Raw genomic sequence first — 16,246 nt, forward strand, 5'->3', positions numbered from 1 at the left:
CAGTATTCCACAATAATGGTAACATGCAGTTAAATATTCATCGGCCGTATGTACAATAACAGTTTAATATCGTCAATTGACTATAAAACTGCTGTGATTTATGAGCGTAGTACAGTATTTCATGTGAAATGGTGGATATATGCTTCTCTCTACAAGTTCAATGAGTAACGATACATGTACATGGTATTGTGGGTTAACGTGTCTGTTATAACGATAAAATAGTTTTATTATTTAAACCGCTCATTACCTTTAAGTAATGTTTGAGTTGAGCCGTGACCGGCTGCTCCTGAACGTGACATTGGAGTCGAGGTAAAGTTACGACTATCACCCAAAATTCAAAGTCTCCAGTCCTATTGTTTTTTTCTGCATGATTATTATTGAACTGTTAACATATCAGATAACGATTACTTCGGTTCTGATTCGTTCCATCAGGTTGCTCTGCAGACGGTAACGTAAAGAAAGTGTGTGAACAATTACAGTGTGAAGATGTAACGTTAGTACCGAACTGTTTACTAGTGCTATCAAATAACCATTAACGAGGATATTAATCAAAAGGAATAACGTGTATTCAAGACGATGAATAATTGATTCTCATATATTGAGATCAACTTTTTTCCTTAAAGGTGACCAGTGTGCTTCTCGTGTCCACTAAGCGATTAACAGGGAGCTCGTGTTGTTAATGTTGATACTTGTGTCTCCCATACTTCCTGTGACGAGGAACGCAGCACCAGGCTCCTCCCTACCAGATCAAAACAGGGAGAGGATGAAGATCTGTGTTCATTAAACACAGATTATCAGGACGCTCTTTGGTTAAAACCGACAGAAAAACATGCGGGAGTCAGGTTTTCTTTTGAAAGTACTCTGGCCGCTGTTTTTGAGCCGGGCTGCTGTTGGGTAAGTGCACATTTAACGGGACAAGTTACGCACGACTATCCATTAACGGACTATGTCGTTGTTCGGCGCACTCATTACTTTAGTTCAGTGGTTCTCTAATGGGGGTACATGAGATATATAGGGAACAGCTGTGATGTGGAACAGCTGAATTCGTACGATGCCCTGACAGACAGACTGCGAGCCTGGAACCTGGACTACCTGGAGGAAAAAGTACACCTCATCACTCTGAAGAGCATTTAGACACTAACATGAGAGTTTAGGGAGATTATTATCTTTATTTCTTCTTTATTTATGAGGAGACGCAAAGTAAAGGTGTTTACCCTTTCTACCAGTAGATGGCAGTATACGTGTATTAAAACCATACATTTAGTTACATTTACATGTGTCTTTGGTCTCGGTTATTGATACAGACATGTTTAATACTGTTTAATTTCCCTAATATTTAATATTCATAGTTTAATTGCAACCATACAGCATGCATTTACTTGTTATATTGGTGTCATTTTAGAACCAAACATTTGAAAGTGTGAGTATATGTTGATCACGAGGCAATACATAATGACAATTAAAAAATAAAGAAACAGTTGCCAGTTGCCTGTGCTTTCTATTTTTACCTTTATTACTGTATCGTCACTGCACTATCATCACTGTTACTGTCATAAACATTCAACATCTAACCTGTTCTATTATAACTCTGCTATCAGTGTATCCACCCCTCTGACAAATTCACATCATCATAATGTAGCACTTTGATCTAAAGAATGGTAGAGCACTGTGTTGTGTGTGAACACTGTGGTCGGAGTTGACTATATGAGTTGTTGTGTAAGACTCAAACATGGAGAGCACAGCTACTCTCATTTTTTAGATGTCTCACATGGTTTACAGGGTATACAGATATATATATATATATATATATATATATATATATATATATATATATATATATATATATATATATATATATATCTCAGGTTATATAACGTTAATAAGTTTCTATACCTGCTATTCTTTTTCTTTGTGTATAAGTGTGTTGTATGTAACACACGCACACACAAAAGACTGCAATGAAACAAAGATTTGCTTGATTATCAAGATTGAAGTTGTTTTATTTAGTTAAATAACTGAATACATCCCTCTGTGCGTCTGTGTCTCTTAACACAACGTCAAGGTGATTGTGTTGGTCACGTGCTATGTTACCCCAAACATTATCAAGATAGCAAAGATTTGTAAAAAAACAGACAGAGCTTCTTTGGAAAGGGGAAAAGGCGAAATGAAGTGACAGAAGAAGAAGAAGAAGTAGAGCCTTCGACTTCCAAGAAAAAGAAAGCTGTTTTTCAAAGACAATATCAGGAGTTATTCTTAAAATATGTGTTTATTTATTGCTACGTGTGCTTCTCACGTGCCATGCCCGCTCTGCATAATATAGCGATAATGTGTTACGGTTTAACAAGCGACCGTGTTAACCGGAGACTTTAGGACGAATGAACGTCGTTTCCGTGGTTAGGACAGATACAAAAATTATAATATTTGTTTCAATACAGTGTCAACCCTTCTCATATACATCACACATATGATATACAAATTAAACATTGCCGCATTCATAAGTGCAGCTAGCTTAGGTGTTCTCTTCTTATTTTTAAGCGCTGAAAGTCGCCAGTTAACACGGTGACCTGTTAAACCGTAACACCGGTATCGTTTTATTTCACCATATTAATCCCCCACACCTTGACGGCGGGCCCGTGACGCTAAACCGGGTGGGGACCGCTGGTGTCGGCTAGCATCACACGGCTAATTAAGACATATGGATTAAAACAAGTTTTGAACAAATTTAGCGGCTAAAACTAGACTAACATGTCAATTCGGGACGTCACTCAACGCGGTAACCAAGTGACGTCACTGCGGTATCCTAGTGACGGCGCAGCATTTTATGACTTATTATTAGTATACTAGTTTTTGGAAGTTCACAGAATCCACATTTCAGTTGATCCGCCAGAGAAGCAGCTCGTGTCTTCTTTTTCTTCACAACATCGCTGAAATAACTTCAAGGCAACTTCCAACTGAGACGTGAGTTTATACACTCTCTCTACCACTGTTTTCATTGTATTTCACGAGACTTTCCGAATCTCCAAAATATAGCTAACGTTACCTATGTTTATGCTAGCATTGCTAATATTTTCAGTTATAAGTGTAACTTTAATTAATTAATTAATTAATTAATTAATTAATTAGGACTGTTTTTAAACAAGTTCATATCAACCAAAGCTGCTTTCTGGGTCGGTTTTAAAGAGTCAATCGTCCAGCATTAGTAAATCCTGAGAAATACTAATTAAACATTGTTTGTTTGTATTCAAAAGTAATTTTTAGGTGATACAGAGATCATAAGTGATCTTCGCAGGTTAATTGTTATTGTTTAAAAATGTTCATAATTCACACTTTAATTCCCTAACTTATATACTTCCTTTTTGAGGAGGCTATTTTACACAAAAAGTTTTCACTTTTATGCCATTGTACCCTGAACATTAACACAATGAGCATCAGAGTGAAACTATTGCAACAATAAAATTTGTTATTGAGAAATATGTTTCTGACTTTTGGTCGATCAGAAAGGCAGCTTTACTTTTTTATGTAGTCTGGTGTAAATTTCACTGCCTAAAAAACACGTTTGTTTTGTTGTTTACTGTCAGATGGCCCTACGATGCACATATACGAGGTTCCTCATCCCCGACCCCAACCGGCCTGGTCACCCAAGGCTCATCCACCGGTTGGTCCCAGTCTCAACACCCAAGACTGGCTCCTCCACTGAACCAGCGGCCCCGATTGGCTCCCGGCACAACCACAACCCTGGCAGCGCTGTTGCAGTCACTCCAGCCAAGAGCATGGTAAGAACATCAAGACCCTGAACGCCACACACTTATTTTAACACTTTATGTGATATATTTCTTTCATTATCTTGCAAGTTTGATGGTTGTGTGTTTTCTTTTTTATCTTCAGGTGGGTCGGCGGTTCACATGGAGGTGTGTCCTCATCCCTGAACCCAACCAGCCCGATTACCCACGACTCATCCTCCAGAAGGTGCCGGTCTCCAAACGCAAGACTGGCTCCTCCACTCGCTGCGACGCTGAGTCTTCAGGTGCGCCATCCCCTTCCTCTAACTCCTCTCCTCTCTTCTCCACCTCCTCTTCTTCTAGCTCCTCCTGGGGTTCTTCCGGGCGCACCCCCTCAGGTTCCCCCCAAAGGCAAGGCAAGAAACGGTAAGTTTTATTGATTCAGCACATTTCAGCAACAAGCCCATTCAGATTGTGCCACAACCAATTGTATAGATCTTCTAATGCACTCACTCTGTGCTTGTATTGGTCAATAATCCCAAGGTGATATGAAGATGCAATGTTGTGCGTCATCTGCATAATTCTGATTACTTATTTTGTTGTTTTCCAAAGATCCCCTGGTCCACTTGGTGAGTCTTTGAGGGTAAGTCCCGTTCAGCCATCCCGGGTACCCATTAAACCACCAGCGATCGGTCCAAGTGAGTATGAGAAGGTTTAGGTGCTAGACGGCCCCTGCATCCCCAAGTAATCGGGGATCCAGAAAAGCATTTCATTCTATTCACTCTATCCATCTTTCCTTGCTCTATCCCCCTCCCCTCTCTGTCCTTCTTTCCTTCCTTCTGGGCGACACAGTGGCTCAGTGGTTAGCACTGCAGCCTCACAGATATGGAGCCATATCCAGAAAAATTGTTTTGATTATTTGAAAAGAAAAAGTGTACCTGAAAGTGTATACAAAGTTTTTTGGGGTTAAATATAATTTACATTCAGGGCTGGAATTTTTTGAGTAACATATTTTTGTTACTATATATATATTATATTACTATATTGCAAGGTTACTATATTACATTGTATTATCGTAAAGCATTTTGTAACGTGAATGTTATACGTTTCGTACTTTCAGGCGGCCTCTTCCCTCCGTAGCTTAGTGGTAGTTCAGAAGACGCGGTTTCAAACTGTTTTCTTTTGCATCGTGTTGTTTTTGAACGGCTCAACCCGGCATAGTTTATTGCTCATGTACTGCGATTCGTGCCAAATATGCTCTAAAACAGCGTGCTGAACATAACTTTGTCACTGGCTTTAATTCTGTTTACTGACAATCCTGTGAATATGGCGTGTGGAAAGTATTGAGTCGTAATTCTCGTGGTACTTACGTTTCCTGATGGCAGCGTGGTTGAGACGGGTCCTCAGCCTTCTTTGTTATGCTGTCACCCATAAGTCCACGCCCCTGTAGTTGATACCGAGCTCCCTACGCCAGATCCAGGCCAAAAGTCTGAAAGTGAAAGAAAAAAAAAAATACAATCTGAAAGTAGACAAAAAGATTTGAACCAAAACTCGTTTGGGGTATTATTTTTCTTTTCCTGGATTTGGCTCCATTCACAGATCCTTTCCTCTTTCTGTCTGTGTGGAGTTTATATATTCTCCCTGTGTCTGCGTGGGTTTTCTCCTGGAGCTCAGGTTTCCTCCCACAAAAATAAAAAATATATACACTTTCGGCTCATTGGAAACTCTACATTTTCAAATTCATCAATCTTGAAAGGATTTCTCCTTTCACACACAAAATCAAATAAATTGAATGTTTCATCAAATAAATGTCTGTCTCTGGTTCAATATATACAGTATTAATACAATTGCATGACATGATGGTGACTTTAAAGAAGAAGTGCTGGTATTTGTTTAGTTGTGATTTTATCCCAACTTGATCATATTAAATGATCAATCCTAAATCAAGTAGGAATTTAAGTTTAGGACAATTTTTAAGACCATTTCTCAAGTCAACACTATTAAGAAGCATCCAGAGAAATACTTTCATCGAAGTCATCTCTACGCCTCACTCATTAAACACGCTGCAAACATGAAGCCATGGCGAGCGCTGTTAGTGAGACTTTAAAGGTCAAAAGGTCAAACTCTGGTTTGGTATTTTAGAACAACAAAGTGACAGAAGTCTGCTTACATAATGTAACGATCAGGAAATGAACATCAGCGTTCACTTCAGATCAAATTATTCTTAACATATAGTTGTTAATGAACGCAGCACACACAACTTCTCTCTTTGGCTGCACAGGTGTGTAGCCGTTTATTTCCGCTCACAAAAACATTTCACCTGCTGACACTGACAGTGACCTTTAACCCCTCAACACCAATCCGTGACTATGGCTACGACACCTGCTCTTAAAGGGCCAGTCACCCCTACGTCAGCCATCCCACTAGACATTAGTGAATTATTTCCAAGCCGAGTCCACCACACTGCTATATTAATGCTCTGAATGTTAACAATCTTTAACCTATGATATAAATTGGACAGCAAACAATGGCTCACGCTAGATTCTTTCATTCATTTCTTATGACTCGCTATTCTTTATTTCTGATTTCTTCTGTATTTCCTCAGTCATATTTGAAGCGTGGCCATGGAGTATGCACGTCTGTCTCAGGTCCGACTGAAAGCGTATGTAAAGCATACGTCCTGTTGAAATATTGAAATACAGTCACGCAAACAAACGGGTTCTGAACATAAACGTTGGACTCGGCTCATTAAAAAAAGATCATGTCGCGCGATCAGGATCCTTCAACCTCTTTCGATGCAGAAGGGCCGCTTGGATGACTCCACCGCTTGATGTCCCAATCGACTCGATGCAGTTGACCCGTAGCTGACCTGAAAATGTCTTCCCTGTCGAAAGCAGCATGTTGAAACATCTGAAACTGCACTGCACAAAAAAAAGAAACCCGGAGGCCTTCAGCTGGTCGGCGGTTCACCATCTGTGAATACAGACGGCGTGTGAGCAGAACAGAACGACATTGAGCGCTGGTTGTGCCTGGTGGCCTTAATGAATCGCTTAACGGGGGAGATGTTGACTCAACACAGGTGCTTTGCTTTGAGACGCTGCCCTCGGTATTTATTTAGCCAGGTGGGTGGAGAGAGGTAGAGAAATCACACGCCAACAAGCAGGAGGCCACTCTGTAAACGTGACCTTTTTTACTTTTGAGGACAAAAATAGCCGTTGTGACCTTTTACAAACACTGAAGAACACAAGCGGCTGTGAGGAGGAACACTTGTTGAGTGTTCATTCAACAGACGCTTGAACAGAAAGGATGAATGTGTAGTTATGGAATTAGGGAAAGAATTGATTTGAAAGTCACATCCCAGCTGGCGCTCCTCACTCGTCACCCTCTTTTCTTTCTCCCCTCACCTGAGTGTTCCTAGTGCTTGTACAGCTTCTTCTGTCATGGCAGTTTGTTTTTTTCCTTGCTGTAAGCCTCGTGCTGCTCCCCGGAAAAAAAACATTTCTGAAACGGTGAAGATGCCCCGAAAAACAAAACAATAAGCTGGAAAAAGCTGGAAAGCTCCGGAGAGCGGAGGGCAACTGCAGAGTGAGGTAATAATTCTCCAGTGGGTTCATCACTGCCAGAGACGACTCTCATGTACGCCGGAGGAAAAAATATAAAAAGCAAAACTCTTGTCTTCACTTCATTCTTACGAATTGAAAAATAAGATCAAAGACTTCTACGACGCACACAAAAAGCTTATTCCTCTCAATTTGTGTTGACACATTTGTTAAAAAGAAATCGATGTCAGTGTACATGTTCTCCTTTGCCAAGATAACCCAATCACCCGAGAGGTTTTTAAACAGCTCGATTGTAACACAGGTGGGTTGGGTTGTGCGCATTATCACACAACACAATGCCACAGATGTTTTGAGGGAGCTAGCCATGCGTGTCCTGCAGAAGTCCACCCTGAATAGCAGCCATTTTCACGTGTCATTTACAGGGTAAACACAGGTGTAATTAATTACGGCCCTGTTCCATTTAGGTGAGCCAGGGGCCTCGTATTGTGCACGCGGTGACACGCCGGGACCATAATTCATTTTTTTTACCAACGGCTGCTGTGTAAAGGGCCCACTGAATGGTCAGTTCAGGGCCACAAGCAGCCGACCAGCCGGCCTTATAACCGCAGATCACCGGCCTGTAGGACCTCCACACCCGGCTTCTTCACCTGCAAGACCGACTGAGAACAGACACCTGGGCTGCCACATCATTTCTGCACAGACTTGTCAGGAAAAAAACACCCTTGTCTTATGAAACCTTGACAGTTGACGTTTGGTTCTTTGGAGCGAGTGTTCTTCTCGCTGATGACATTATCCATGTCACCCAAAAATAAATAGTAAAATGCATATCTGTGACCCCAGTTATGTGCAATGCACAGGGCCTGATAAATGCAGTTTTGGGAGCAGGTACACACCTCTAATCAGCTCTCAGGTGGAATGGACTCTAATGGCAAAGGAGAAACGCCCACTACCAGAGATTTTTACAAATCGAGGAGGAATCAGCCTTTTTTGTCCACGTAGATAACCTCTTGGACTTTTTTTAAATTTCAATTTGGTGGAAACTGGCAGTGAAGATAGGATTTGTTTCTTCAGCATACATGAGAGTTGTTGCTGGCAGTGATGAACCCACTAGAGAATGATTACCGCACTCTGCAGTTGCCCTCAGCTCTCTGGAGCTTTACAGCTTGGTCCAGGTTACTCTCATCAGACATGTATTGAGCAGTGATCGTAGGATCCCCTAGTTCATATAAAAAATATTATCTATTGTCTCACCATCAATATGTTCAACCACTCTGCCCCATGTTTTACTCAGGAGGTCTGACGGTAGAGTTTGACAGACGTCACGTCTCTAACTGGAATACGTGGACAGATTCTAGCTTCGTCCGATAAGAGGGACTGTCTCGACAGCCTGCGTCGTGTTGCTTTTTCCCTTTTCTGACGCGAGATTGGCAGTTGTGTGAGGCTGCCGGAGGCCCGGCGCTTGTTTCCTGCCGTCAGGCCGAGACCAAACAATCAAAAGCTCGGCTGGAAACCCCGCTCTCCTCCTGAGGCGTGGATGCACACTGCAACAACATCATTTGGAGCGGCGTCAGCGGCGCCGCCTCCAGCTGTCTCGCAGACATTGAACAGATGATGATGAAAGGAAAAAAAGAAACTTTACACTATAAATATTGTTGGTTTTTTTTCGTATTTGCACCTGGATATTGAGGATGTTGGCGAGCAGCTTTCCTGATGAACTAGCACTGGATATTTAACTTTCCACCATGAGAACTTCAGGTATGTATGACACAGGGACATGTGTGACGAACGTCTCTTTTTGCTTATACAGCTGTTGTCTCTGTGTGACTGAAGTACTGCGTGAACAGATCGTATATGAACATTCTGGTGGAAGTAATGGTGTAAAATGCTGAAAGTTCATAAGGTCAAAGTAATACACTCGTTGCCCTCTGTGTTTACGACAGTATATCTTTGCATGGTTCCCTCCCTTGGGTGTTCAGATCTCAATCTCAGATTTCACATGTAATGAGGATCTTTACTGCCATCTAACTGGGTCGTTAATCAACTGAAAGAGTCGGATGATACCTACATATGCGATTGTGCTTATTTCATGTGTGTGTGTGTGTGCGTGTGTTTTTGCGCAATGGTGGAATAGAAAAAAAAAGACTTTGGGTTGTTTGTCTTTCTCTTTAAAATCCATCCAAGCCATTGAGACAGTTCCCTTTCTGCTTTGCTCGTGTGTGCGTGGCTCACTTTCAGAATGACCTCACCACACACGCACACACACACACACACACCGTATTTGTTGGGATATGCTTCTGAATTTAAATCAGTTTATTATTTGGCAGCTGGTGGTACTGTTGAATAAAATATAACAAAATACATAACAACTTTGAAGATCAACTTTGAAGATCTGCACTGTCTATTGAGTCTGAGACTATATATATATATATATATATATATATATATATATATATATATATATATATATATATATATATATATATATATATATACACATTGCATTGCATAATTGTGATTGAATAATATGTATTTGGGAAATCAAATTCACACAGTTTGTCATCCATATCAGCGGTCTTTTTTTTGTCTAAATTTAGATTGTTGAAGGCGTCCCTTTGGACCTTTAAGTCATTGTGTGTCCTTGTGCTGCTTCACAACAGGCTGACAGTGACATAACACACACACACACACACACACACACACACACACTCTCTGGCGAGGCTTGGTAGCAGAAGGGGCTTTGCCTTCACCCTAATTGGCTGCGTAATCTGGGCCACCAGGAGTAGAGTTAAGCCTTCTGAGCAGGAGAAGGAGGCGGCCTGGGAATCTCCTGCAGCACAGCGTGGGGGGATGGTCACAAGATGGAGTCTAAATTTGGTTAAAAAAAAAAAATTCTAAGTGCTTTTGATATAGTATAACTCTCCCGTATTTCTGGTGTCACTTTGTTGCAAACCTTGAGGAAATAGTTTGGGGACATTTGCTCGTTCCTTTTCCTTACCGAGAACTAGGTTAAGAAAGATTGATACACTCACAAGTTTATATGTTAGCGTAGTTTAAGCATGAAGACCTGATTCAGACAAATCCGTAAAGGTGTTCAAAACAACTACATTTTGCAGTTTTAGGGGCTTTTGTGCCAGACTACTGGTCAGTGGATTTAGTGACCTTTTGGCCTGAGTAGCTCTCCCTCCCTGTTTTCAGTCTTCATTCTCGACTACATATCTACACAAACAAATACCTATAAAGTTGCCCTTCGGACACCTCTGTGTGTAAAAGTGTGTGTCTTCTGATCGGGGGTATAGATGTCTCAAAAGAAGTAAATACAGCTGGATTCCATTCCATGTAAACTCTCAAGAGACCATTACCAAATGACAATTCGCTCTTGCATGCATAATATTCCCGTTAATCGGTCGGAAAAGATTTAAGTTGCCTTTTTAAAAAAAATCCCCCAAAGTGTTTTCTTTTTCCAGCCCCGACAGTCATTAGCAAAGCTGTGGTTGGACTCAGCAGTCCGGTGGAGCGTGACGTCCGTCCGAGAGCACCAATCCTTTCTGCCAAATGTCTTTCGGACACATGTTGATATTTTTGCGCCACAATCACGCCGACCGCGTTGAAGTCACCTCATGTCTGCAGGACTGACTTGCAAAATGTGTGGCCAAGGAATTTAGTTTGGCAGTGTACTTGTGATCGTGTGTGTGTGTGTTTGGGAGGGTGGTGTGGTGGTGGTGGGGGGAGTTGTTGGAGGGTTCACTGTGCACAAAGGGCAGACTGTTATTGGGTGGGATTAGTGGTTCTGGGAAAAAAAGCTCTGTTTGGACTGTTCTGGATGGATTTTTAGTGATGTGGAAATTCACTGCGAGGTAGAAGACACAGTGTGCTGCAGCGGGCTAGACGTCAGTAGAGCAGTTTAAGGCTGCTATCCCACCTTTTTTTCCCCCCTTAAATGAATTGAATAATTAATAAATTGCCTCTCAAATCCGGCACTATATTGCACATGTTTTAAAGTGTGAAGCATAAACAGGCTTTTTACACAGACTTTGAAGACAGAGCTTCATGAAACTGCTGGGATTCTTCAGAGGGAGGACATTTGGTTTCTTTGAAGCTGGTTCTTTTTTCATGCTATGAGTTAGAACACACAGCAACCAGAAACATTGAGGCAGCTACAGCTGATGGAGGAGTTTATGAAAGGTTTCATTGAACCCAAGTTATCTTTTACACGAAAAATAAACAAAAATCTGAGATTGAAGGTGAAGATAAATGTTCAAATCAGGGTCAAACTACTCATGCTCACACCTGAGTACAAATTAAATTTGTACAATTAAAAGAAAAAAACAAGATTATGGATGGGGAGGTATACATTTACACCAGCAGGGGGTGGACTTTACCCATAAATAGCTGAACTCAGTGGGACTGGTGGGTGGGCTTCCTATAGTCATACAACTGATGGAACTCTTTTTAGTGTTAAACTCCATCTCTAACAGGATGTTGTGTGTTTTTACTCCTAGCATGTATAAGGACCGGCGCATTGATTTCACGTCACGCTCAGATACAGCAGCCACGACCCACTAATCAGATGTGTTCACGGAGCACCCGGAGCTGCATAATAAACGCGAGACTTGATTGCAATGTAGTGCAGTGACTGAGTGAAACGCTGGTATCCTCATTAGGGGGCGTGCAATTAATGATCGTTATCAAAACGTGGAGATAAATGCCCCAATTAGTGTGTTATCCGACCTCCCCTGTGAGCAAAAATAATGATAACACACAAATGAATCTCTGAGAGGACTTACAGCAAGCCAATTCACCACATAATTGCTTGGTTATGATTGCTATGTCATTATTTACTTCATTTGTGTGTGTGTGTTTAGGGGGGGGACTACTTTGTCGCAAGTTCACTCTCCGTCTCGCGGTGACATGGCCGAAGAGAGAGCGCACGCGCTCGCCATGAGCGTCAGTCGTGCTCGCGCTTCGCGCTTTTGTCGTCGTTATTCTCAAGTGAGCGCCGAGGGAGCGAGGACAGCGAGGCGTCTCGTGCCGGATTTTCGCTGACACAAGGCGCGCGTGGGGGGGAGAGGAGGAGGAGGAAGAGGAGGAAGGAGAGACTTTGCAATTACGCCGTGGTTATTTGTGTATCTCTTTTTTTGGGGAGGTAGGGGGTTGTTGTCGAATTTACGCTTTGAAAAAAAGGAAAAGAAGTGCCTGGAGAGAGAGAGAGAGTGAGGGAGGTGAAGGGGGGAGGAATAACCAAAACGCAACACGTATCCGGTGGGATCCCACTCCTGAGAGAGAGCGAGCGAGAGAGAGAAAGAGAGAGAGAGAGAGAGCGGCAGGAGTTGGAGCGAAGGGTGCGAGGAAAGGAAAGAGAGAAGGGAGAGAGACGACGACGAAGAGGAGGAGGGGGAAACATTTTTTGGGGGACATTTCGCTCGCAACAACGCGGTTTGCAATTAACAGAGAGGAATAATGAGGAACGTTTGGATAATTTTGACCCTCGGGCTGACCGTCTTCCTATCCGGGGAAAGGGTAAGTTTTCATTTTTTGTGTGGCAAACTTTAAAACTGGCTGTGTGTGTGTGCGTGTGGGGGTCCACGTACGGACCACTCGCTGCTTTTTAGGGGTGGGTTGTTTGTTGATGTACTAAACGAGTCCAACGTGTCACTCGTGTGTTTTTTATCGAGGAGTCCTGCGTCTGACGGGCTGAGCCGGGCAGCCGCTTCCCTGGGAAATCACACCCAGACGCCGAAATCACGCCGCGGGCGAGTTTAAAGAGGAGCTCTGGAGGTCAACGTGCTTTCTGTGTGTGTGTCTGTGTGTGTGTGTGTGTGGCTGTGTGTGTATCCGGCGTGGAGCTCTCCTTTAAAGAGGACCTTTATGTGGATGAAGTTTACTCGACGTCTTTTTCCCCCTCTTCGCTTAAACATCTCCTTTATGAAGCTGTGTGCGTGTGTGTGTGTCTGTGTCTGTGTCTGTGTGTGTGACGTAACTCCGGTTAAAGAAAGGCACGTTTTTAGAGAGAGAAATAATGGAAGTTTTGACGTGGAAGAGAGAGACTGATGGACGGATGAGCACTGGCTCTGTTGGTTCCTGTGTGACAGCCCCGTGGACTGGTCCGTGCTCACAGACGTAAATGCATCATCAAGTGGATGCCCACATTATTTGGAGGCATACCATCTTAAAACAATAATTGAGTAGGTGGGATTTTTTTTCATTAATATGGCAATATCCCCCCACCCCCTCTTCCATTGTTTTATTTCCCTATAGATTCAAACTAGCACATTGACTATGTTCTTGATTTTGTCCTAGAAAGCGTCGAGCTTCCTAACTGTGTCTGTCTGTGTGTGTGTGTGCGCGCGCATCCGCCTCCAAATTGGCCGGAGCCCGTCGGAATGACAGATTTTGGCACTTCAGTGTGCAGCCCCTGTCATTATTGTCCCCTCCTGTTGTTTCTCTGTGGGTTGCGACTTGTCGCTTGGCGCTGTGCCTCCTCTGTTCGAGCCGCCGATGAGCTGATTCAGACTGTGTTGTGTTTTTGTTTTTCATGACTTTTTTTTTTTTTTGGTTTTGCACGAGGGCGACATCAGAGTACTTTTTAGGATATTATTTCTATGATCTATTTTTTTTCTTTCTTGGGTTACACCAAGGCTGTGCTTGTGTGCAGGACAATGCAGTTCTTCATTGAACTCTCACCTAGTCCTATACACTGGGTGACCATAACATGGGAAGGTTATACACAGAGCGTCTTATGTGGTTGCTTTGCAGCACAAACAGCATCGAGGGATACTGCTCTGGTCTCATGTCGAGTATAATATTCTACATGTAAATATGAGATAATCCATAACAGGAATATGACACGATTGACCATCATCATAGATGATTTACACAGACCAATCACACACACACTTTAACCGGATCAATATATCTTCTCCTTTATCAGTGTACCCCCGAAGGCCTCACTGGAATTTGACAGAGGGTGTATTGATTCTCATTATTGGCGCTGGTGTCGAGTGGTTGATAACCTGCTTTAGGCAACATCCGTCTGCCTTTTAATTACCCCGTCACGTCGCAGGGGTACAGAACAGCCCCTCAGATAAAACCCACTGCTCCTGGCTCTGAAAAACTCATTATTTCATTATCGAGCAAGCGATAAGCATATGATGTTATGAGTGATATGATACCAAGGCAATTTTGATGTCACCCATACGGTCATACGAAGCAGTTGTTGCCTTTGTCGAGAAACCTTTTATGTTCTGCTTTTTTTGTTGTCGTTGGCTATGTTACTTGGTGAGGAATGCTTTGACAGCAGCATCACGTGAGGTCCCTGCACGGGTCGAAGCCTCTGGTTGAAGGTAAAGACTGCTGTGCAGGATGCAATGAGAAAATATCATAAATGTCATATCTCCTATTGGATGAGGTCAACGTAGTGTCAACACTCTGTTGCTTTTTTCCCTTTTTTTCCGCTCTACTGCGTCCGACTTCTGTGAGCGAGGATGACGCTGACATTTTTTTTTTGGGTGCTTAATCCACGGAGCCGCTTTCAGACTCAAGATCACACGGAAGTTCGAGGAATTCGTTTGTTACGGGCCGACCCCGTCCACAAAGACGATGTCGGGCGGAAGCTGTCTCCGTCCTGTTCTCAAAAGGGCAAGCGAGGTCGGACCGCTCTGATAAACCGGTCAAAAAGGGAACGGCCATGCCAAGCCTGAGAAAATCCCTTATAGTATTTCAAGGGTGAAAAGGCCACGACAGCGACTACAAGACCTTCAAGGGCTTTTTATCCGATGGAGGAGGAGGGGTGGAGAGGGCAGAAAGATGCGCGAGGCCTTGTGTTGTAAGGGACGCATTATCTTGGTCACACAGCAGCATTCCAGGTTCATTTTCTGGCTTGAACGGTCGTTTTCGTTTCTGCTGATTTGGTGGTAAAGAAATGAACAGCACGCTGACCTTCCTCTCAACTAGAGTACGTTCCCCCTCGATCGAGCACATCTACACTTGTCATTCGCTCCTAGACTCCCCCAAGTACCAATAACCCACACTGCCGTTTCATTTGACGCAGATTGATGATCTGAAGGCTGTTTGTTTTAAAAATATATAAAAGCATGTTCTACCGCAGTCCTCCCAGGCTCGCTTTAAGGCCACCGAGCTGAATGCGACCCGTCACTATTTATTTCACAGCACAAGGCTTTTGGTGCCTGAATGAGCTGCACACATCGGACTCTTCCTCTTCATTCTCTTCAATGTGCTTCATCTGAAAAACACTTCATTGCTGATGTACTTCAACGATGAATAAGTAAAATGCCTCTCTGCGCTTTGCGGACAAAAAAACAAACTATTTACCCTCCTCTCCGCCATTCTTTGTCCGAGTAAACATGCAGAGGGAAGTGTGGTGGGTGGAGGGAGGGGGGGGGGCAACATGCAAGGATGCAAATGACTGTAACGCAGGTTGCGGTGTACAAGAAGGGGACGGCGGAGCAGAGAAATGAAAGGTCTTAATGCCACATAGAAGCCGAGACCAGATGCTGTGCTGCCACTGACTGCTGCTTCGCCTGCTGTATATTTAATGATGCTCTTTTATTTTGCATTAACCTAGGATTCCTCAAACTGAAGACACACATCCCCCCACCCTTTCCCCTGTATGTAAGTGCTTGTGTTTTGTCCCACTGTGAAAAAAACCTTTTTTTCCCTTTTGCAATGAATCCACCAGTGGCACACACAGGAACACTGCACACTTCTTTTTTTGCTGTGCAGAGCAACCTATGCACTCCTTGCTGGTGTCCGACCCTTTGGGGGCTGTGTGTGTCTATGTATGTGTGTGTGTGTTTGTGGGAGGTGGCAGAGTGGGGGGGGGGGGGGGGGCCTTCACCCGGTCCCTGTCTGCCAAGCATTATGCAATCGCTAATGGACTCTACAGAAGGCAGAGGCTGCTGGACCGCTGAAAGCACAACAGCAGCCACCACCAACCCTTCCCCCCCTCCC

The 16,246-nt window shown here is 43.2% G+C and overlaps 1 protein-coding gene across 1 annotated transcript in view; it reads left to right on the plus strand.

Moving 5' to 3' along the window:
• Positions 1-12,302: 12,302 nt before the first annotated feature.
• Positions 12,303-16,246, plus strand: part of sdc2 (syndecan 2) — a 41,220-nt gene continuing 37,276 nt past the window's right edge. The window contains exon 1 of the mRNA XM_068576107.1: positions 12,303-12,796. Within this exon, the coding sequence (XP_068432208.1) occupies positions 12,737-12,796 (60 nt within the window). The 5' untranslated portion in view covers positions 12,303-12,736. The remainder of the gene's footprint in view (positions 12,797-16,246) is intronic.

The sequence above is a fragment of the Clinocottus analis genome, unplaced genomic scaffold (assembly GCF_023055335.1).
Source record: "Clinocottus analis isolate CAN_PGR_092001 unplaced genomic scaffold, fCliAna1.0.p SCAF_14, whole genome shotgun sequence".
Lineage (NCBI taxonomy): Eukaryota > Metazoa > Chordata > Actinopteri > Perciformes > Cottidae > Clinocottus > Clinocottus analis.